At 41.1% G+C, this 24,188-nt stretch overlaps 1 protein-coding gene across 1 annotated transcript in view; it reads right to left on the bottom strand.

The window, feature by feature from the left end:
* Positions 1 to 1,123: 1,123 nt before the first annotated feature.
* The window catches only part of MICU2 (mitochondrial calcium uptake 2), an 82,761-nt gene continuing 59,696 nt past the window's right edge, over positions 1,124 to 24,188 (bottom strand). Inside the window, exons 7-12 of the mRNA XM_079721662.1 lie at positions 18,013 to 18,078; positions 13,192 to 13,289; positions 8,502 to 8,673; positions 4,212 to 4,320; positions 3,623 to 3,780; positions 1,124 to 1,786 (exon numbers count right to left, since the gene is read on the bottom strand). Coding sequence (XP_079577788.1) covers positions 1,682 to 1,786; positions 3,623 to 3,780; positions 4,212 to 4,320; positions 8,502 to 8,673; positions 13,192 to 13,289; positions 18,013 to 18,078 — 708 coding nt within the window. The 3' untranslated portion in view covers positions 1,124 to 1,681. The remainder of the gene's footprint in view (positions 1,787 to 3,622; positions 3,781 to 4,211; positions 4,321 to 8,501; positions 8,674 to 13,191; positions 13,290 to 18,012; positions 18,079 to 24,188) is intronic.

Raw genomic sequence — 24,188 nt, 5'->3', positions numbered from 1 at the left:
GCTGCACTCTAGAGCCCATGCTTTAGGGCCTGTGTTCCGCAACAAGAAGCCACTGCAATGCACCGCCATGAAGAGTAGCCCCCACTCGCCGCAACTAGAGAAAGCCCACGCACAGCAATGAAGACCCAATGCAGCCAAAAATAAATTTATTTTTAAAAAAGCTTAAGATATAATTCACATACCATATAGTTTACCCACATAAACAATTCAGCATCTATTGGTGTATTACAATACTGATTTTAAAAAATTACGTTAAAAAGGATATATATATACATATATATGTATATACACACAAAACATAAAGACTGCCATTTTAACCATTTTAAGTACACAATTCAGTGGCATTAATTAAATGTGCAAACATCACCATTATGCATTTCCATAACTTTCCATCACCTTAAACCAAAATTCTGTAACCATTAAGCAGCAATCCCCCATCCCCCATCCTTCCCAGCCCCTGGCAACCTCTAGTCCACTTTCTGTCTCTATGAAGTTGCCTATTCTAGGGACCTACATAAGTGGAATCATACAATACTAGTCCTTTTGTGTCTGGCTTATTTTACTTAGCATAATATTTCCAAGGTTTGCCTGCACGTCTTGGAATCAGCTGTTTATCCAGAGAGTGGAACATGTTTTAAATATTTGCACTATTCTTGAGAAGCATATTAAAAAATAATTTTTATTTGCCATATTTAAAATATTTATATTTAATGCCAATTAAATTCTAGTACCATTTTAAATGTTCACCCATAAACCACTATATCCTGAGAGACCCTTATCATGTGATCAAGGTTCTCCCGATCACACTTTTTTTTTTTAATTTGTTTTATTTTTGGCTGCAATGGATCTTTGGTGCTTCTCATTGCGGTGGCTTCTCTTGTTGCGGAGCACGGGATCTAGGCACTCGGGCTTCAGCAGTTGTGGCTCATGGGCTCTAGAGTGCAGGCTCAGTAGTTGTGGCGCAGGGGCTTAGTTGCTCCGCGGCATGTGGGATCTTCCCGGACCAGGGCTCGAACCCGTGTCTCCTGCGTTGGCAGGTGGATTCTTAACCACTGTGCCACCAGGGAAGCCCCCCAAAATGTAGTTTTAAACAGTACATATAAAACAAAATGCACCTTAGTAATTTTTTTATCTTTATAAATACTTTATTCTGTTTCCAGAATATTCCAGAATACTGAAATTTACATATAATTTTAAAGACAACGAATATACAGCTCACTGAAATAAAATGTACAAGAAGTCTATGAGATGTAAGGTACAGATAAGAAAACCTGAAATGCTTTAACTTCATTTGCCCTACTAGGAGCATCAGGTCTGCAGAATTGATCCTGGCCTCACATCAGTGACTCTTCCTGTGCACCTGTTGACTGCTCCAGAGAACGTGCTGTGCTGCTGTGTTGACACCAGTGAATGACCAGGTTTTCCATCTTATCAAAGTCAAAGCGTCACTTCAATCCTAGGCTTTGGACAGAGTCCACTGTCTGTTTTTGTAAAAGAATACTTTCTTTTTACGAAGTTCTGTAATGAAATCTTACTAAGAAATTATTGAATCAGAAAGCAATACAAGGCATCTTTATATTACAAAGGAAATCAATGAAGACTTAAGAAGATAACCATCTACTACTTTAAGAAATCCCCAGTTCCGACACTTGGAGCAATGTAATTCCCACATTATGTTTTTCTATAAAAGACCTCTTCCTGCTTGTTTCCAGACTTCTTTCACTCCTTTAATGCTTTCTTTTTTCACACATTTCCAGTATTCTTGTATACTGAGCTGTTGCGGCACCTGTTAACCAAAAATGAAAACCAAGGGTCACGGTCTGCGAGTTAAACCCGGTTCACACGTGCTTGTCGCTGCACAGTCCCGCATTCCTCCAGAAAGGACTGGAGGTGATGACGCTGTGAAGGCGACTGCGGCAGACTGTAAACTAAAGGTAAAGGCTGAGAAGTGAATGTGAGTACGAGTATCCCACGGTACCGAGAGAATGGAGGCTCCTCCCCAGCAAGGTAACAAAGACTTCGCGTGGCTTTCTTTCATATGTTGGTTTTAAAATGTAATTATTTCATAATGTTTTCTTTTATAATATTTTATAATGTTTCTGGTTTTCTGGTGAACTTCAGTTAGCTATGTGGAACAAAAATTATAAGCCTAAAACTTTGACCTAACCTTGGCTAAAATTAAAAAGAAAGAAACCATAAGTCACAATATACTTGATGAGAAGCCTTAAGAAGAAACAGTGGGGCTTCCCTGGTGGCGCAGTGGTTGAGAGTCCGCCTACTGATGCAGGGGATGAGGGTTCGCGCCCTGGTCCGGGAGGATCCCACATGCCGTGGAGCGGCTGGGCCCCTGAGCCATGGCCGCTGAGCCTGCGCGTCCGGAGCCTGTGCTCCACAACGGGAGAGGCCACAGCAGTGAAGGCCCGCGTACCGCAAAAAAAAAAAAAAAAAAAAAAGAAGAAACAGTGGGTTGGCCAAAGAGTTCGTTTAGGAAAACACGAATGAACTCTTTGGCCAACCCAATGATATAGTGATATGTAATATAATATAATTCACACAAGTACTGTGCGGCTATGATTTCTCTCAGTTGAAGGAGAAAAAGCAAAGGTTAGAAAACATCTGGCTCCTGGTGACCATATGCACAGCATTGCTGGAAATCCACCAAGTGGAAGCAAAAGTCGATTTCAGATTATATTTATGTCCTTTTCCTATCATTGATTTGAAGCTCTTCTCTTTAATAGGTTTTTGAGAAATGGCAAAGAGGCTGCTGGATATGTTAAACTGTTAACTGGAAAGGCTGGTTTAATTTCCAGGAATATGATCATTAACTATGAGGTGTTGGATGACCATAAGCTTGTAAATCACGTCTGCTAGTGGAAATCGTATTTGTTCATTTCCCATAAATAATGTTTGCAGCAGGAAAATGAATGTGCTCTTCTAAGTTGTAAATGAACAGCTCTGTTTACATGAACCTACCGCAGTCTCTCTCCTGTTCTCCCTCCTGCCTTTCTTCTGGACTCATTACCTACTTATCATCTCCTGGAACCTTGTTTTCAACCTGCAGACGGCTTTCTTGAGTGTTTCTAGCAGATTCTAATCTAAACAAAATTTTGAGTTTGATTTGTCCCTCAGTTATAGACCAATATGTGAATTTGAGTGAATAATGATAACAGCTAACATCTACTTCAAGTGTCTCAGCCACTACATTAAATATTTTATGCTTAACTCTCATAAATAATTTTTTCTGGTAGATTCTGTTTCTCACTGTAACAGATGAGGAATCTGAGGCTCAGAAAAATTAAGTGGCTTTGCAAGATTTGGCAGTTAATATGTGATAGGGCTGTGGTTTGAGTCTAGGTGTCTAATTACAAAGCCCTAAGTAAAATTCTAGGCTATGACTTCTGAGTAGTGCTTCCTGATTCAGACTATTTTTTTAAAAAAAGCAAAGAAAAACGGTGGATCCCACCTGTAGGAGATACTTCAGTGTTGTAACTATAGCTTATAATCGCTTTAAAAATGATAAAAACTCCATTTAAGACTATACATTTGCTCAAATTCTAGGTTTACTTCCATTCATTTAACTACATATAAACATGTAACTATTTAAAAACTCAAAATCTGTTACCCATAAACCTCGATGCATCCTGTTTTTTAACACCCCAAGAAACTCTTCATGACTAAGACACTCATCACCATCCAAATCAAAGATCTTGAAGACGGTGTCCAAAATATTGTTGGAGAGTTCTTGTCCTGTTGTTACCTTCACAGCTCTCTTAAACTCCGCTAAAAGGAGAAAATATAAAAACTCATCAACAGTGTAAAATAGTCTAAGTCTAAATGTTTATTATTTGAGAAGTAAAAACAAATCTATGTATTTATCATTTGGGAAGTAAAACAAGAACAAAAATACTCATCAAGAATGTGTTCAAATAATAAACTTGGCTGAGAAATGTCAGCACGCTATTTTAATGTAATCAGTGTTTTGAACACAGATATTTAAATATTTCCTTCTACTTCTCAGGGGAAAGGTAAAGTAAAAGCAAAAAGGTAATTGTTAATAAATTGTTGTAAATCTGGAATAACCACACTGAATTCATTGAAAGGCCAATCAACTGTTTTTTCTGGTAAGTGGTCCCTTGACTGGTATCAACCAGGTGAAGAACAGAGTGACACTGTTTACAGATGATAAAAATTAAGTGATTCATATAACTTACCTAGTCTGACAGGGCGATGAGCTAAATTAAACATCTGCATGGCAATAGCGAAGTCTTCCAAGTGGGTCGCAAAATGACAAAATGACTTGAACTCATCCAAACTAATGCTCTAATAAAATAACAAAGTGAGTTTTTATTACAATCTTGTAAACACATTAAATAATTTTATGAATACAACTGTGAGTCCTCTTTTCTGTCATAAAGCCTGTGCACTTACATCTTTCTAAGCAAGTCTATTGAAAAATCTGAGATGCAGAATAACAACAGAACTATAGATTCTAGAGATTAGGAGGAATCCCAAGAGATTAAGTGCAGGGCCCCTGGGTGTGACCGTGCAGACTGCGCACTGTGTGAGCCTGAGTGCACGGCTGGGGGCCCCGGGGCTGTGAGCGTGGGGCTGGGGGCGTGTGTTACAGCCCCGCTGTATCTCCTCAAAGGTCCTACGTGGGGCTTCCCTGGTGGTGCAGTGGTTGAGAGTCCGCCTGCCGATGCAGGGGACGCGGGTTCGTGCCCTGGTCTGGGAAGATCCCACACGCTGCGGAGCGGCTGGGTCTGTGAGCCATGGCCGCTGAGCCTGCGCGTCCAGAGCCTGTGCTCCGCAACGGGAGAAGCCACAACAGTGTGAAGCCCGCGTACCGCAAAAAAAAAAAAAAAAAGGTCCTACGTAAAGCCTTAACCCCCAGCATGGCCGTGCGTGGAGGGGGCCTTGACAGGGGTCATTAGGGCTGAGTGAGGTCTCAGGGGTGGGCCCCGTTCTGAGAGGACTGGGGTCCTGATGAGAAGAGGGAGAGACACCAGGGTCTGAGTGTGAGCAGAGGAAAGGCTGCGTCTGCAGCAAACCAGACACTGACCACGTTGGCACCCAACCACCTCGAACTGCTGTTTAAGCCCCTGTCTGTGGCAGCCCCAGGAGACGAATACATCCTGTCACGTGGCCGGCCGCCTCCTTGCTCTTCCGCCCCGGGAGCTCAGGGCTCTGTAGTGAGAGGGACCTGCCCTTTCCTCTGTGCACGGTCCAGGCCTCGCTAAGCCTCCAGGGGCCTCTCAGGGGTGAAGTTCATCCTCTAAGGCTACTGAACAGAACGGTCAGGACTTGACCCTTGGCCCATCTGATTTTAAAACCTATGCACTCAAACAAAAAATAAGTTAAAGAACCTAGTTTTTCCACTGAAAAAAAAAAAGTATGAAAATTCTTATTTTGAAAGTAGATTCTTCCCTGCCTGAAAAACTTTCTCTTTGTGGAGACCTTCGGGACCACGCCCTCTGCACATGTGAGGCTGATTCAAGTTTCACTGCTTTCAGATTTTGTGAATTTATCGAATTTTTATTTTTTTAAATTTAAATTTTTGAAGAGGTAATATGTATACATGGTAAAAAAAAAAAATCCAACAATTCAAGAAGTAAAAAATGAAAAGTCTGCTTTCTTCTTTCACCCGTGACACACCCCTTCTGCGTCCTTCCAGAAAGGCGCTCCTCCTGTCAAACACGCACACGCGCCTGCTGTCCACGGCGGGCACGCCCCCCTCCACGTCTCCTCCCCGCTGTACTCTCATCAGCACACATCAGAGGGTGGCTGGTTCTCTACGTTGTGGTCTCAAAGCAGGCACCGGGGCCACCTTTCTGATTTTGGCTTTACTGCTGGTGAGAAATGGTTTGTCGTCAATGCTGCAACTTGCATGTCTGTAATTGTGAGTGAAGGTAAGCACTTTGCACTTCTATGCGCATCCGTCATCTGTGGATTTCTGCTCCGGGGCTTGAGGGGCTGGCGGGTGACCTGTTACTAGGAGGCAACTCTCCATGGTCTTTGGCGTTTCTGCGTATCTTGTGAACAGAGGCCCAACCACCTTTCTGCTCCAGATGGCCTTTCCAGGACGTCTGTAGAGTGAACAGCCTTGAAGAGAGACGGTGTCTCCCTCGGAGCAGAGGGCAGCCTTGCCTACTGTCCGTCATGAGAGACCCAGGCTCCTCGGCGGTAGCATGAACCCACTTCGTGAGCCTTGGGGGCAGGGGGACGGACGCAGACGTGGTGCTCGTGCTGCCTCTAAGCTGCAGATGATGAGCTTCTCTGGCTCTGACCCAACGGGCTGTGTCTTCTGCCGGCACCCGTCAAGTGGCAGAGGCTAACTTGCAAATGACAAAATCTCAGACACTTCAGTAATTAACACATTGATATCTGAGATCCCATTTTCTGTATTAAGTAGGGTAGAATGTCAGACCCTTCAACGTTCTTGATTTTTTAAGATCTCATTATAAACTAAAGAAACTGGTCTATTACATGTGATGCCAGTATTTCCCCCCATTTTGTTAATTTTTTTCTGTTGACTTTGATTATAATTTTGGGGGGATGAGGGAGGCAACAGACTTCTACATTTTAGGTAGTAATTTAATCAATTTCATTGAAAGCTTCTAGGTTTTTGCTTAGCGTATATACCTCACTCTAAGACATTGTTTCCAAGTCTTCTTCTGTACTCAGTTTCAGTTTTCTCTTTAACATTTAATTCTTTGATCCACCTAGAATTTATTTTAGAGTAACGAGTGAGGTGGAGGTTTCCTTCATTCTCTCCCTCAGAGGGCCAGTGAACTACCCCAGTGCCACTTACTCACGGCTCTTCTTTTACCCAACCAACTTGCAATCTGAGGTTACACATACTCAATTTCTGTATTTGTAATCTATTGCTGACTTAATATTCCATTCAACTGATTTGTCAAATTCCTTGTCAGTAACACTGTTTTAGTTCCAATGTTTGGTGATGCATTTTCATATCTCAGCTTTCTTTTTTTAAAGACTTCATTTTTTTAGAGCAGTTTTAGGTTCACAGCAAAAGTCCGGGGAAGGTGCGAGATTTCCATGTGCCCCCTGCCCCCTCATCGGCAGTTTCACACAGACTTGTGGCTTCTCTGGCTCCCTCTCAAGAATCCAAGGCCTTTTGATGGATGCCTGTTGGTGGTCACCAGTATCTGGTGCTCTCCTGAGACCTGCACATGTCAGGACCACGCTGCTTGGCTTCCTTGCAGTAACATGTGGTCATGCGATCAGTCCGGCCAGTGGCCGAGTGTGATGCTTCCAGGTCTAAAGATTTAATTGCTGGAATGTGACTCACTCCTTTCTTTTCCTGCCTCTGAGGCTGGTGTTTCTAGCAGATGGGGGAGCTCCAAAGGGGTGGAGCCTCAGAGAGTGTGGGTCCCCCAGCAACTGCGTGGGCAGGGTTTCCCACCAGCCCACAAGGGATGTGCAGCATGACTGAGAAGGAAGCTCTCCCGTGTCAGCCTTGGGCTTCCAGGGCTAATGTGAAAGTGCAGCAAACCAAGGCTGTTCAGACTGTACAACATAACATTTACAGACTGATTTAAGGGACAACTGCTATGTTTATAATAGTAAGACATTCTAGTCAATACCAGGGTGTGTCTCTACAGTTAGATAAGTTTTCTTTTCTATCCGTCAAGGCTTTAAAGTTTTTTCTATATATTTCTTGTTAAATTTATTTCTAATTGTTATATATCTCTATTGCAATTATAAATGAGATCTTCATTATATTTTATTATCTTTTTCCTCATTATAGAGATAGCTTTAAAAAAATTATATAAAAACACATGCCCACTAAGAGGTAAAATGAGGTTTTTTAAAAAAAATGAATTTATTTATTTATTTATTTTTGGCTGTGTTGGGTCTTTGTTGCTTTGCACAGGCTTTCTCTAGTTGTGGTGAGTGGGGGCTACTGTTCATTGCAGTGCGCGGGCTTCTCATTGCGGTGGCTTCTCTTGCTGTGAAGCACGGGCTCTAGGCACGCGGGCTTCAGTAGCTGTGGCACGCGGGCTCAGTAGTTGTAGCTCGCGGGCTCTAGAGTGCAGGTTCAGTAGTTGTGGTGCATAGGCTTAGTTACTCCGTGGCATGTGGGATCTTTCCGGACCGGGGCTCGAACCTGTGTCCCCTGCATTGGCAGGCGGATTCTTAACCAGTGTGCCACCAGGGAAGTCCCGAGGTCTGGGTTTTAATTTGGGGTAGTGGGACACATAATGAGGGAAATTAAAAAACAAAAAACCCCCAAAAAACCACATCCCCATTTGAAAAAAAATTTTTTGGAACAATAAAGTAAAAAATCACTCAAAATCTTACCACTGTCCATTAATCATTATTAACAGTTTGGCAATCATCATTTCATGCATCACACAATTATGTAATAGACAGTAGGTTAGTCTTCATTAATTTGGAAGTTACTTTATTGAATTATATAAACACATCTAACGTACTGTTTCATTTTCATCATGAGCATAGTAAAAAGGCACACCAACCTCTCCTGCAGACAGCTTCTCTCTCACATTTTTCCAATAAACGTCTTTATTTTCAGTGTTGGTGAAAAAAAGGAGCCATTCTGCAAAGTCTTCCTTTCTCATGAAACTCAAACCTTTAGAGAACTGAAGGAACTCCATTTCTTGGACCTCCGTCTGTAAGTTTTCCATAAATCTAAATGTTAAAATATGAGATGGTGTCAGTAACTCATGGCTTCGCCTTAGTGCTATAAATGGATTGCAGGCACCTTAAGCAGCACCTCTATGAGTTTCAATATGTTGCAGATCCCCTTACGTACCTGCCACGTGTTACAAGATCTGTACTACATGTCATGTCGCAATTTAACAGAAATATACATGGGGAGCAAAAGAGGTATATTCTCGTTCAATGGGAGAAGAACCGTCACTGTTAAAAATGTACTTGCTTTAGAGCCTGCATTTATTCCGCAGACCTTAAAAGTATGAAGGGGGAGTTTGACTTCAGGCTTCTATCTGTGTGACAGGTAAGAGTCGGTTTCCTACAACATTTTCTGAATGTACTGGATACATGAATTTAGTTATCAATGCCGTGTGTCTCTGGGTCAAAGCAGAATTTTATCTAAAATTTGAAGCATTTCAAGTTTGGGCTGATCAACTAACTCTTTTAGTGATACGCTTTGTCCTCCGTTTTACTGAGTTTTACTGTACTGAGTACTGTGATGGCATCAACTGATTCTTATAAGGATTGTTAAAAGGGTGTTTTACCTGCAAATGAGTGTACAGTGATAAGGGAAGTAGAAAATATGGTATAAAAACATTACTAACTGTTCCTTTCCTTTTTCTTTTTCTTTGGGCTCTACCTGAGGCTGAAATATTATAAACTTAATTGTTGTTAAACTATCCATTGTCTGGTTTTAGCTCTTTCATCTTAACTAATTATACTACTTCTGAAGAACATTAAATATGCTTAATGATAAAATCTTGTCTCAAATTATACGTCTTGTCAAGACATGAAAGTCTGGGACATGATACTGGACATAAATATCTGAATTGAAGAATTTACAGTACAAAAGGCCACCAGATGCATCCTGAACAAATTAAATAGTTTATAAATTAGTGTCTTAATTGGAAGACAGTGTCATAATTGGAAACAACGGGAAAAATCTGTTTTGCTTATCTGGGTTTTTTAGGCCACGGTGTCTTGTAGAGTATTTACTATTAATTTGCAAGTTTACCAATCAAGGCCGTTCTTCCCGAGAGCCGATCGCAGAATATATTTACCAGCACAGCACTGCTTACAGACATCTCTGAATTTATAAAAGCTCTTCATGAATTTAGAACATCCTCAACTAATAATTGGTATTTCAGAATTAAAAAAAATCCCAGTCCTAAAAAGTACATCTGCATCAATATCCTCCTAATTTTTCCTGATGAGAAAACTTGAGACCAATTTTCTTCCCTTTCCAACCACTTCCCTATCTTCAGTCACAAAGTTATTTTAAGTTTTAGCTATTTATTGGAATAAAAAACGAGGTCAAACATACCACACAGGAAATAAACACAGGGGTTATTTCTGGTCACTAGTTTTAGGGCTAACCGTTGAGTTTAGAAGAAGAGAAAAAGAAATGTAGAAGACAAGTCCCCAGTAAAGTAAGAGGACAGGGAGGAAAAGACAGGAAAACCAAACAAGACAAACAGGCGCTGGCACAGAGCGGGTAAACACCATCGCAGCTGCCTGCGTAGTCTGAGCTTCAGTACTTTTTCCCCTGAACTATATATATGCTGATAAAGAACTGAATTTTCACAATTAAATTACCTGAATTTTCACAATTAAATAACAATGAATAGACACCAAAATTCTAGGAGATAGAACTTAAATTATACTTTAGCTTTTACTGAAATGGCTAAGTGGTATTTCAGCTGGAGAATCTGACTAGTTGTAGAAGTAAAAAACAAAACAAAACCCCCAAACAAGCCACCAATTTATCCACATGTTCCCTCAGTCACTGGCAAGTTTCTCTTGACACCTGATGGCATCTACTAAGTCTGTCTGTCCCTCTGGTCACCTGGGGGGACTACTTCCTTGAAAGCCCACCCAGTGCCCCCAACCACCTAGCAGGCAACTGCAGGACCACCTCTTTCAGAAACTCTGTGACTGCTCGAAACTTAAGACAAAAGCTGTGTCTGAATTTCACCTCTCCAATTTCCAGTCACATGACCTGTTATAATAGTTACACCTGCATCACAGATAAGCTTGTGAACAGCCTCACTGAGTGGGTCTCACTGGTGAAGGAACAGACCCGGCACTCAGGTCCAATCGCTTGTCAAATCAAATCACACTTAGCAAACGGTCAAGCTCCGCACTGGAACCCAGGTTTGTCTAAATCATAAATATGTGTTTTTTTTCAAAATATAATATTGTTTCTCTAAATGAGAAAACTAATATCTCTAGGCAAATACCATAATTAGCTGCCACAACACTAACTCTGTGTCACCTTCCCTGCCTTTCCTTGAGACTTATAAGCTGTAATTTATAAAACAATATCCTTTATCAGACAAGCTGTAAAGAGGATGCTAAGACAAACGTCAGAAGAGAAAAGGCAAACATCTTTTTATAAGGTAGGATTATACATTATACTCCCATAAAAACAAAACTATAAGCTCCACATAACACATAGTGAAAGAACTTCTTGTGTTGTGCAATTTCAATGAGTAATTTGGCCACTATAATGGTGACTGGTTAAAAATTATATATATAATTTTATATTACATTATATATACATAATATAATATAATATATGGAAGCTATTTTCTGTTACTTTACCACTTACGCAAAATGTTAAAGACATGTTATGATTACCGAATTCTAGCCCAGTACACCTGTAACGTTAATTTTAGGGGCGGCCTCCTCCATCCAAGAGCCAAGTCCCTGAAAAACTGCATTTAAAGCATTCTTTGTTAATTGGATCTTTTTCTTAAATTGCATAATGGTGTTACAAATTTCACAGGGCCCATTAATTACAGAAACTCTAAGAAAAAGTTTAAAGTAAGAATTCTAAATGAAATTATTCCCTTTAAGGAAAATTAAAGTTAGAAGCAACTTTAAATAATCACTAAGCCCTACAATCTTATCTCCTAAATGTGTCTTGAAAACTCCCAGTTCAAAGTCTTCATCGCCACCCCAGTGGTTCAGGGCTCCCGTCATTCCTCATCTGCAGTAGCCCAGCGGCCTCATGTCGCATCGGATCCCCCCTGTCGTTGCCCACCATCCTGCCAGAGTGACGCCCATCTGACCAGGCACCAAGCGCGGGACCCCTGCGGGGCCTCCCTCACGGCCTAACTCAAGCTGGACCTTCTGGTGCGTGAGCCCCCACACAGGAAGCATATGCCTCCCAGGCCTCCACCCTCACCTCTGCCCACCCCTTATGCTTGTTTATTTCTCCAGCATGCCTGCCCTCTCTGATTCCTGGACAAGCCACACGTTCTCCTGCGTGTCCTTCCTCGTGCTGTTCTCCGTCCCTCCCTCCCCGACCATTTCTCCCTGGCTAATTCCTGCTCATCTGTCAAGATCGGCGTAGGGCTATTTCCTCCAGAAAGCTTCCTGATCACCCACTCCAGAAGTGATCTTCTGTGCTGCCCAAAACCCTATCCACCTGTGATAGCACTGACCGAATGCGTTTAAATGTTCTCTGCACATTTACTAGATGGTTCCCAGGAGGGACCAGCCCTGCGTCTGAGGCACAGCCCGGCACATAGCAGCACGTGGAATACACTCAGTCAGTCTTTAGTTAGCTGCACTGAGTTGACAAGAGGTGTTTCCTTCCTCCCAAATCAGTGCTTTTCCACCGTTTTGAGCTGCTTTCTGGTATTTGTCCTACGACTCTGGTTAGCGGGCAGGCCCGCGAGCACAGGGTCCGGTTCCACATGGAGCTATTCTTGCCGGGGACGAGGTGAACAGGACACGACACTGCGGTGCTTACAATGCCACAGACTGTAAGTGCGATTCCCTCCCTGCAGATGAAGACGTGAGTGCAGCAAGGTCCGCAAGCTAGACTGGACCACAGACACACCCACCACGTACCAACGCATCAACACGCCTGTGCTGTTCACAGCCGCTTTCACGCTGTGACGGCTGAGCTGCGCAGCCAGGACAGAGACTGTACTCACTGCCTGGCCCTTTACAAAGAAGGGCTGCCGACCCCTGGGCTGCGGGCGGGGGCGGTGGGAGCAGAGTTGGGCTGTCCCGGCTGTGCCCTCTCAGCAGAGCCGGCCCCAGCTCCAGCCAACCATCAGCAGATGGCAACAGCAGGGGCCTGTCCAGTCTAGAAGGCCCGATTCTGGCCCCTGCTGGAGAAGCACCCAGCTGACCCAAAGACTCATGGCAATAACGAATGGTCACTGTTTTAAGTTGGGCTGGTTTGTTGTGAATTAAGAACTAACTGATACGAGGGGCATCTCTCTCTTCTAGCTGCAAACAGTAAGTTACTAAGAATAATTATTGTAGTCTGTAAAATGAATACTACTTTTCATAATAGGTTAGAGGTATTTTTGAGCATAGTTACTTTAGTTTACATTTCACAGGTTTTGCTCTCAGAGATACTATATCTGGTTTTATGGCCTGCAGTTCTGGGACATAAATAAAGGTATTCGGTTGTTTCTTTACCTCTTACCTATAAAAAAATTTCCCTAAATGAATACAAATATTTGCATTTACCTTCGAAATTCTTTATAGTGAAGTTTTCTTTCTCCTCTTTTTCCAAAGAAACGTATCTGAAGGGTTGTGTTAATTTCAGGTTCTTTCACTGCTGGTTCCTGTAAAAAAATGATACAATAATTTCAAGTAATTATATAACCAAGGACAAAAAATGGATCCTGTAGCCTGGAATTCTTAGGACAATACCCACAAAAGATTCTTGTAACAACAACAAGAGGGTGAGAACAGATGTAGCCATTCTGTCTGTTACTCTACATAACACTATTCTATATCATGGCTCAAGCAGGAGGAAAACAACAGGGCTAAAATACTCAAAGGACCCAAGGTGGACTTCGGCAGTGAACGACATTTTGGATCAGGCCAAAAAGAGAGCTTAGAATAGTGAGATGAGTTATTTTAAAATGTGACCCTTAGGCATTTTGTAATAAAGCAGGACTGAGAGAATTAAAGCAGGGAAGTCTTGGACCTTTTGTTGAATGCTAGAAATGTGAGAAGCACTAGCTTTTCCTAATTATAAAGTTACCAGGTGAGGATTCCATTCAAGGCTACGAGAGAAGCAGATTCATAGACTCTTCCTCCTTAAAATCTCCAATAAAATAAACAAAAATAATAACAAAACAGAGCTGCTAAAAAGATTATCAGCAGCAACTAAACAACAAATGGGGGTACAAACTTAAACCAAATAATCTGAAAAAGAGCATCTGGAGAAAGAAATTCAGGCACTGGATGGTCCAGCCTGCTCCCCAATCCTGCCCCCACTTCCCAGATACAGAAGCAGGTGGGGTGACTGTCACATGGTGAGAACTCATAAAAGCCTGGGTGTAGTGGGCGAGAAGGTGGCTGGGACCAGCGAGGCTCCGAGACAGTGTGTGGGCTCAGGCAGAGGGCGGGCCGGCTTCCGGACGTAGAACCTTCTGGGCACTGTTCCCCTGAAGGGTGATCCGGAGCCCAGAGAGGGGAATGCCCCTTGGAGGGCGGAGTGGGCTGTGGTCCAGGGCCTTTACGGGAGCACAGGAAGTGAGCACAGTTTAGTCCTCCAGCAAGGGCTGCAGGGCAGGGCACCAACACGTGACCACCTGCAGCTCAGAACCAGAGCTGGCCCGGGGAAGGCAGCGACAGACTTGAAAAGAGCCTGAGGTGGGACGGGGGCCCAGCCTCTCAGCCCGTGAGCAGGGCTGCATCCGCAAGCGGACTCCCTGCTCAGTGTCTGCTCGACACCGGCCGGGACAGCTCCCGGGAGGCCAGCCAGAGACGAGTGCAGCCTCAGGTTCTGGAGGGGACAGACTGCAGAGACTCAGCGCAGGCAAGTCACCCACACATCCAGCAACCAGCCGGCCACGGCCCAGGGGCCGCAGGGGGCTCGCCCGCACCTCAACCCCCTGCCACGGGGTCAGCTCATGCGGAGGAAGCGGTGGTCCCAGCGGGGCTGACTGACACAGAGCCTTCCACAGTACTGACTCCTAAACACTTGACTTTGTGTCTAATAATTTTATAAAATAGCCACTATAAATACAAATGTGGATTTTAACTGGACTTTCACACAAGTGTGGACAGGAAGTCATGCCTGAAGTTTTTTCTTAATTCCCATATAAATGCCCAGGAGATACACTAAAATACAAAACCGTATGTATTCTCGTTAAGGTTAGAATATGATCAGGGTGTCTACTAAGAACACTATTACTAAACATTTTTGGGGGTAATTTTGTCCAATACATAAAGGAATAAACTAAGATTAGTATTATTTAGAAATAATTTTATACTTAGAACAACCAGGAAAATCAACAGAAAAAATAAGAAAATTCAGTAAGATAGACTGGTACAAAAACATTAAAAATTAAGTGAATTTCCTGCTTAACAGCAATAATTTTTCCCTTGAGGGTAAAGAGTCCATTTATAATAGTAAAAAAGTTAAGTAATGAAATATCCCTAGGGATGCCCTTAAGAAACAAATTTCAGATGAATGAAAACATTATATGTAAGAAAATAAAACCACAACTAAATCAGAGGATAATATAGGTTAGTATTTCACAACTGATTTTGATGTGGGGAAGGCATTTTAAAGAACGAAAGTAACTGAATAAATAAAAAGACAGCTAAACATGACTACATTAAAAATAAAAACATCTATAACCAAAACATCATAAACAAAAACAAATCTGAAAAATATTTCAATAATTTTGACAGACACTAGGTTAATATTCTCAAGTATATGAAGAAAAACCCTAAAGAAATTCTCAAAGAACAGAAACTGAAAATTTGGGTGTGAGGGAGACACAAGAGGGAGGGGATATGGGGATATATGTATACGTATAGCTGATTCATTTTGTTATAAAGCAGAAACTAACACACCACTGTAAAGCAATTATACTCCAATAAAGATGTTAAATAAAAAAGAAACAGAAAATTTATAAAATAAGAAACATGAATGGTGTACATAACTATCTTAAAAAACAATCTGCAATACCTTTTCCCCGGTCATACTGACACAGATTAAGAACAAAACAAAAAAGATACTAACCTTGGAGAGAGTGCCGGCAGGCCCGTAAACTGTTACAACCTTTGCGGAAGGCAGCCTGACAATATGGGTCAAAGCCTTACAAGCAGTCATGTCTTCATCCAACAACCTGACTCTTAGATCTCTATCTTAAATTTACACGTGTAGCTATTTACTGCATCGTGTCTTCTAACAGCAAAGATTTGGAAACAGTCTTAATGACCAAGAACAGGTCAACGGTTAAAAGTGTTATATCTGGGGCTTCCCTGGTGGCGCAGTGGTTAAGAATGCACCTGCCAATGCAGGAGACACGGGTTCGAGCCCTGGTCCGGGAAGATCCCACATGCTGCGGAGCAAGTAAGCCTGTGTCCACAACTGCGGAGCCTGCCCTCTAGAGCCCGTGAGCCACAACTACTGAGCCCACATGCCACAATTACTGAAGCCCGCACACCTAGAGCCTGTGCTCTGCAACAAGAGAAGCCACCGCAATGAGAAGCCCGCACACGGCAATGAAGAGTAGCCCTGCTCACCGCAACTAGAGAAAGCCTGCGTGCAGCAACGAAGACCCAACGCAGCCAAAAATAAATAAATAAAATAAATCTATTTTAAAAAAAGTTAAAAAATAGTGTTATATCCATAAGATTAGGTATTTGTTCATTCATTAAAAAATATTTATGGAGTATATAGGATATGCCTGGTGCTTTACCAGGCTATGTAGATACAACTTGTGTAGTAAGGAATTAGCGTTACCCAGATGTCTGGCCTTTGCCCTGGGCTGCTAGGAGGTGGTCCCTAAGAGAAGGTGTCTTTGTTTACCTGAGGACCTTGGGCCACAACAGGTAGTCCAACAATGAGATTTGGGGTGGAGGCTTTGGGCCATGGGGTATCAGCTTGACCTCTGGAACAGCTAGAGTCTGAGGTCGGCCATGAGGACAGCCAACCAGGTTTCCATGGCTGACCCCAATAGTCTCTGGACACCAAGGCCCTGGCTGGCACTACTCTGTGTGTGCTGTCACAGTCACTGCTGGGAAAGTTGCCGCTTTCTACACTCCCCTGGGAGAGGACGACCAGAACCTCTGGATTCTGCCTACGAGTCTCTCCCCTTGGCTGATGTTAACCTGCATCCTCTCACTGTAATAAACCGTAGCCACGGACCTAACAACTTTCGGGGAGTACTATGAGTCCTCCCAATGAATTATCAGACCCAAGGTGATACTGGGGGCCCCCTGAGCCTCAAGCTGGCATCAGAGGTAAGGGTGGTCGCGTGGCCGGCTCCCGAACCTCACACGACCTCAGAAAGAATAAGGGTGCGCACGCTCCAGAGGACACAGACGATTGAACACCTACCCTAAGGAGGGGCACGTGGTGTGGCAGGACGCGCAGGGAGCCGAGGACACGGGGGAGGTGCACACCCGGGAAGCGGGGCACCGTCAGGGGACCCAGACGCAGGTGAGACAAGTCCAGCATAGGGCTGCTCAAAGGGAATGAAATATAAAAAAACGGTGATTTTAATAGTGTGCAAAATTTGAAGCAGGCGTGCTCTAAAAGCTGAAATGATTTGGAAATTTAAGAAAATCTCACAGAAAGCAAATTGTGGAATTACAACTGATTAAAAGATTATCAATGGAAAATGTAAGGATATACATTATTGGTGGGAATGAAAGTTGGTTCATTTTCTACAGAAGATATTTGCCAATTATTTATCAAAGTTTATCAACAGCCTTAGAAATGTTCATACCTTTTAACCCAGCAAGTGAATTTCTGGGAAGTTACCCCTTGGATATATTCACATATATATAAAGTCATATGATTACAGGATTATTAACTGCATTATTTGCAATATCAAAAGACTGGATACATGTTAAATATCTTTCAAATGGGGAATGGTTGCATCAACTGGTACATCCATCCATACAGCAAAGTACTACGGAGCCATTAAAAAGAATGAGATATTCGGATATGGTAAGAAAAAATGGGAGGGTATGGAACAGTGTATAGTATGATACTGCTTGTATAAAAATGGTAAAAAGAACACATGGAAATGTTTAGTTGCTTATTTACATACATGCTTATATACACATGAAATATCTCTGGAAGAATACCCAGGACCTGAGTCATGGGGAGGAAAGTTCTACCCTGCATACATCCTCTTGTGAGTCCTTTGAGGTCTGGATCATGTGAATGTAGAAAACCTATTTAAAATATTTAGAAAAATTAAGTTACTGTTAATTTCCTCAACTATTTGGGAATACTTATTTGAGCAAACAGAATAGAGAAGCTATTGTAAATAACATCTGCTTGGAAATATTTAGTTTATTTGCACATACCTGGCATTCTGTTTCATTAGTTATTGTTGTCTTCAAGTCATCCTGTTTACTTAAGATCTTCTGCAGCTAGAAAGAATGCAAACACGAATTTAGATGCATTTCTACTGGATTTTAAAAAACAACCTAAAAAACAGATGCTAAGTTTTTATTATAAAATGTTTACTAGTTATTTGTTAAATATTAAATTATTTTTGCATTGTAACTCCTAATATTAGTTTTTTTTTTTTTTTTGCGATACGCAGGCCTCTCACTGTTGTGGCCTCTCCCGTTGCGGAGCTCCGGACGCGCAGGCTCAGCAGCCATGGCTCACAGGCCCAGCCGCCCCACGGCATGTGGGATCTTCCCGGACCAGGGCACGAACCTGTGTCCCCCGCATCGGCAGGCAGACTCTCAACCACTGCGCCACCAGGGAAGCCCTAATATTAGTTTTTACTCCTTAGATCATATAAGAATCAAAGGAGAAAACAGATATGCAAGTATTAACATTATTATGATTTGGATCATTTGTTCTCCTAAGAAAGCTGGCTTACTTTATGTGTGTATCTATCTATCTATCTATCTATCTATCTAAAATATATACACACACACACATATATATATATTCTAAAGGCATCACTGTATAAAAACTTCATGATTACCCTCATTCTTCAAGAGAATTTTTATTCCCTTCTTTTTTTTCTCTATCTCTTCTTTTCCTATCTCTGGTGCTTTATGGCCACATTTCAAGTACTTAGCTCTTAAAAAGCTATTTGTATCATATAAATGCTCTTCCCTTTTCTCCTTATGCATTTACAAAGCATTAAAATAATTTAAAGGCCTACATTTCTACTAATTATAAACTATCAATAGTACCTTCAAAAAAACCCCCAATAAACGAAAAAACAATACCTTCAGACTGAGTATATTAAAAAACCTACCTACCTTTCAGAGTCATTTGTACCAATCCTCACATGGAAAGCAAATTAAAAAAAAAAGTTTTTTAAAAAAATTAAATGCAGACAAAATCTCAAACTATGGATTCAAATCAATTAGGAGACAAACCTTCACCCATTTTTTTCTAGGCTGCTTCTTTCTTAATAGTTTGAAAACTGCTGAGTAACCAGCGGGGGAAGTACTGGACTACTTCACTGTGGCTTTAACTTGCATTTCCCTGAGAACTCACGGGGAGCACTTTTTCAAGTGTTATCTCCCATTTGTACATTTTCTCTCGTGAAGTTTCTGTTGTAGTCTTTTGCTTACTTAAAAAAATTTTTTTAAACTATTAAGTTGTAAGCATTTGTTATATATTCTGGATACAAGTCTTTGGTTAGATATGTTTGGAAAATATTTTCTCTTATCCTACAATTTGCCTATTCATTTTCTTAATAAACAGAAGTTATTAATTTTGATGATGACTACTTTATCAGTTTTTTCTTTTATGGTTACTGCTTTTAGTGCCCTAAGCAACTCTGCCTACCCTAGATTCTGAAGATATTCTCTTGTATTTTTTCCCAGAAGCTTAGTGGTTTTAGTTTTTATGTTTAGATATATAATACATCTCAAATACATATTTTTTTCAAATACATTTTTGTATGTGGTGTGAGGCAGAGGTTATGACTAATCTTCTTCATATATATATCCTATCCGTTTGTTCTAGTGTCGTTTGTTGAAAAGACTTTTCCCATTAACTGATTTGGTGTCTTTATTGAAAATTAAGTGACCATGTAAGTGTGGACTCTTTACTATCCTCCACTATCTACTTGTCCATCCTGTGGGCAACATCACAGTGTCACTGTTACTATAGCTTTGCAGTGTCTTAAAGTCAGGTAGGTGAGAGTCAACCAGATTTGTTCTTGTTTCTCAAGATTGATTTGAGTATTTTAGGTCCTTTGCTTTTGTTTATTTGGGCCATGCCTCGTGGCTTGCTGGATCTCAGTTCCCCAACCAGGGGTCTTAGGCTCCCTGCAGTGGAAGTGCAGAGTCCTAACCACTGGACCGCCAGGGAATTCCCAGGTCCTCTGCTTTTTTCTGTTTTTTTTTTTTTTAAATAAATTTATTTATTTATTTTTTGGCTGCGTTGGGTCTTTGTTGCTGCGTGCAGGCTTTCTCTAGTTGTGGCGAGTGGGGGCTACTCTTAGTTGCAGTGCGCAGGCTTCTCCTGGCAGGGGCTTCTCTTTGTTGCGGAGCACAGGCTCTAGGCACACGGGCTGCAGTAGTTGTGGCACGCGGGCTCAGTAGTTGTGACTCGTGGGCTCTAGAGCGCAGGCTCAGTAGCTGTGGCGCACGGGCTTAGTTGCTCCGCAGCATGTGGGATCTTCCCGGACCTGGGCTCGAACCCTTGTCCCCTGCATTGGCAGGCTGATTCTTAACATTGCACCACCAGGCAAGTCCTAGGTCCTCTGCTTTTAAATATACACTTTAGGGACTTCCCTGGTGGCACAGTGGTTAAGAATCTGCCTGCCAATGCAGGGGACACGGGTTCAAGCCCTGGTCCGGGAAGATCCCACATGTCACGGAGCAACTAAGCCCATATGCCACAACTACTGAAGCCTGCACGCCTAGAGCCCGTGCTCCGCAAAAGAGAAGCCACCGCAACGAGAAGCCCACGCGCTGCAACGAAGAGTAGCCCCCGCTCGCCTCAACTACAGAAAGCCTGCGCACAGAAATGAAGACCCAATACAGCCAAAAATAAATTAACAAACACTTTAAAATCAGCTTGTCAACTTCTATAAAAAAAGACTGCTGGGATTTTGCTTGGCAAAGTTGAATCTCTAGACCAATTTGGGAAGAACTAAATCTTCTAATCCATTAACATGGTATATTCCTCCATTTACTGAGGCCTCCTTGAATTTCTACCAGCGATGTCTGAAGTTTTTGGTGTATGTTTTTTGTTAAATTTATTTCTACTTATTTTATACCATCCAAAAAGAACTGATCTTAATTTCATTTTCCAAATGTTTGCTACTAATTATATGGAAATACAATCGATTTTTCCATACTGATCTTCTATGCTTTGATTTTGTTGTTGGTTCCTTAGTCATATTATCTGTGAATAAAGTCAAATATCCTTCTTCCTTTCTAATATTTTTATCTCTCTATTTTCTTTTCCTGTATTGCTGTTATCTCTAGAATCTCCAGTAAACTGTTAAACAGCAGAGGTAAGAAAAGACATCCTTTGCCTTGTTCCTGATTAAGGGGAAAGCATTCAGTATTTTGTGTTGTAGCATGATGATATTTAAAAAATTTTTTTTGTAAATGCCCTTTATCAGTTTGAAGAAGTTCTCTCCTATTCCTACTCTGAGTTTTACACAAAAATGCTTATTTTGTTAGATGCTCTGTCTGCATGTTCTGATATGATCATGTTGGTTTCTCCTCTATTCTGTTAATATGATGGACTGCACTGACTGATTTTCAACCATGAAATGAATTTTGTATTCCTTGGATAAATCTCACTTGGTTGTGATGTATTATTTTATATGGTGCTTGATGTGTTTTGTTCTATCTGGTTAAGTATTTTCATACCTCTGTTCATGAGGAAAGTTGGTCTATAATTTACTTCTCCTGTTAGGTTTTTGCCAAGTTTTAGTTATCAGGGATATGCTGGTCTCATAACATGAGGGAAATGTTCCTTTTTCTTGTATTTTCTGAAAGAAACTGTGCAAACTGGGCACAGTTTGACAGATTTCACCAGTGCAACCATCTGAGCCTGGACATTTCTTTGTGGGAAAGTTTTTGATAACAAACCCAATCCTTTGATACAGGACTAATTAGATTTCTATCCCACCTCTTGTTTTGTTAAGTTTTGCTTTTCTAAGGCACTTGTCCAGTCATCTGAGTTATCAGGTTAACAGTCACATATGAATAAGCTGTTCACAATATTCCATTCTTATCTTTCTGATACCCCTAGGATCTCTGGTGATTTCTCTCTTTTCATTGCTAATACTGATAATATGGATCTCCTTTTGTTGTTTGTTTTTGCTAGATCAAGTACTGAAAACTAGTCAAAATTTATCATATAATTAAAAAAACAACAGATGTTAGTCATAAAATGATAAATTTGTATAGAAAATTCAAAACATCTTTTTTTATTATAAGACACAATATTGTTATAATAATCTGCACACAGTTACTATAAATAGTTAAAAACAAACAAACAAAACAAAAAAGCAAATAGGATTAGTTCACTGAAATAAGAATTTTTTAGGAGGCTTATTACAGTACTGGCTTATTCCAATTTTGTGTAATTTAGAACAAGGGTCTGTGCTGAAGTCTACCCATGTGGGTTTAGTGCCACATAAAGCTTGTCCTGTCAGAGTCGTATCTAGAACATTTTGGTCTGGACTCAGGGAGAGTGTTACCCAGGTTCTGGTGCATGTTGAAATTACAGTGCTGTATATTTAGTTCTATAATAGCCCCCTTTGAAACTATTTTGTATCCAGGTATCCTCTTAGGCCAAAAGGTCTCTCTGGTCTACCAAGATACTTTCTAAGATGGCTTGTGCATGTTGCTGACTCATGATAGCAACAGACTAAGTGCCTCTCCTGTGACCATTCTAAGTGCTGGGATATAGTGGTTACCGAAAGATAACATCCTTGCTGTTGTTAACTTACATTCTAATGGGCCAGAGGTAACAAACAAGTGAACAAATAAATAAGAGAATTTCAGATAGTGTCAAGTGCTATGACGAGAAAAAATAAAGTAGGGTGACAGGATTCAGAGACTGCTGGGGAGGGGTTTCTGTTACATAGGCTTATTCTGGATAAGGATCTTATTGAGGATGTGACATTTGGGTGGAGATCTGAATAACTAAAAGCTACCACAGGAATGGGGAAAGGGCATTCTAGGTGGAGGTAAGAGCAAAATCTGGCACAAACACGGGTGCTTTCTTAGAGAAACAAAGAACGGTAAAGCTTTTATACGTAAGTGGTAAAAGAAGCAGGAAGACACATTCAAATACAAATTCTGAATGTCTAAAAAACTACCAACAAATTGACTAACTTTATATTGATCCATATTTTCAATTTCAGGCTGAAAATGAAGAAAAGTACATAGGGTCAATTTAACTTATTTTTGTTTTCAGGATGGATCATAATAGTTTAAATTCCGGAATAAGAACACTGTTCCAAAATCAAGAAGGATAAATTCTACTGAAGGCCTTTATATTTAATAATAACTCTAGCAGGTGTATTTAGCATGATAAAATTATAACCTGACTGCATTAAGAGCAGTTCTTCCTACCAGTATGGAAACAATGTGAAACCAGAGGACCACCTAAGGAGAAATTTATACTAGTAAACAGACTTGTCAGTCTATCTATTTACTGTTTAAAGAAGTTGCACTAAAACCCTGGCACTTATCCCAATAAGCAGATGTACTATCTATCAAGGTAAAAATTAAATGGATTTACTATTACTGGCTTTGATCTTTGCTGGTATTGTTTGTTATTATCTGACAGAGAATGGCTTATACACTTAGTTGCTATTTTACTTGTTCTTGGGATAAAGAAGTAAGCAATACACTTTCCAACACAGTTTGTAGATCTGGATATTAATAAGACAGGAATGTATCACAAAACACAAAAGTAATAAACGAAGGCAATTTATATTTTAGGACATTTTTACAAGACTTTATATTAATACATTCCTTCATTACTTTTGCATTTGCTGTTCAAATCACTTTGTTACATCTACGTTTTGGGTATTAAAGTAACTCTCATTACTTTTCTAGCAACAAATAAAATGCACAGGGGAAACATTCAGATAAGCTGAAAAAAAGAACAAACCCACAAAACCCTGCCTTTTAAATATGCTTTTCTGATCTGAAAAGAACAGTTTGGTGCTTTCAATAAACTTTCAAATAGAAGATGCTACAAACTTAGGTTTCCTAACACAATGACCATGGAAATGAAATAATTACTTAAATAATTAATGTAAGCATAGTTTTTCCTCCTCTATGCTGTTATTTTATTTTTTATTTTTAAAAAATTATTTATTTATTTATTTTTGGCTGCGTTGGGTCTTCGTTGCTGTGCGCAGGCTTTCTCTAGTTGCAGTGAGTGGGGGCTACTCTTCGTTGCAGCGCGTGGGCTTCTCATTGCAGTGGCTTCTCTTGTGGAGCACGGCCTCTAGGTGTGCGGGCTCAGTAGTTGTGGCTCGTGGGCTCTAGAGTGCAGGCTCAGTAGTTGTGACACATGGGCT

Source organism: Hyperoodon ampullatus (assembly GCF_949752795.1).
Source record: "Hyperoodon ampullatus genome assembly, chromosome: 16".
Taxonomy (NCBI): Eukaryota; Metazoa; Chordata; class Mammalia; order Artiodactyla; family Ziphiidae; genus Hyperoodon; species Hyperoodon ampullatus.
The sequence above is the reverse complement of the archived record's forward strand: the minus strand, read 5'-3'. Positions and strand labels throughout refer to the sequence as shown.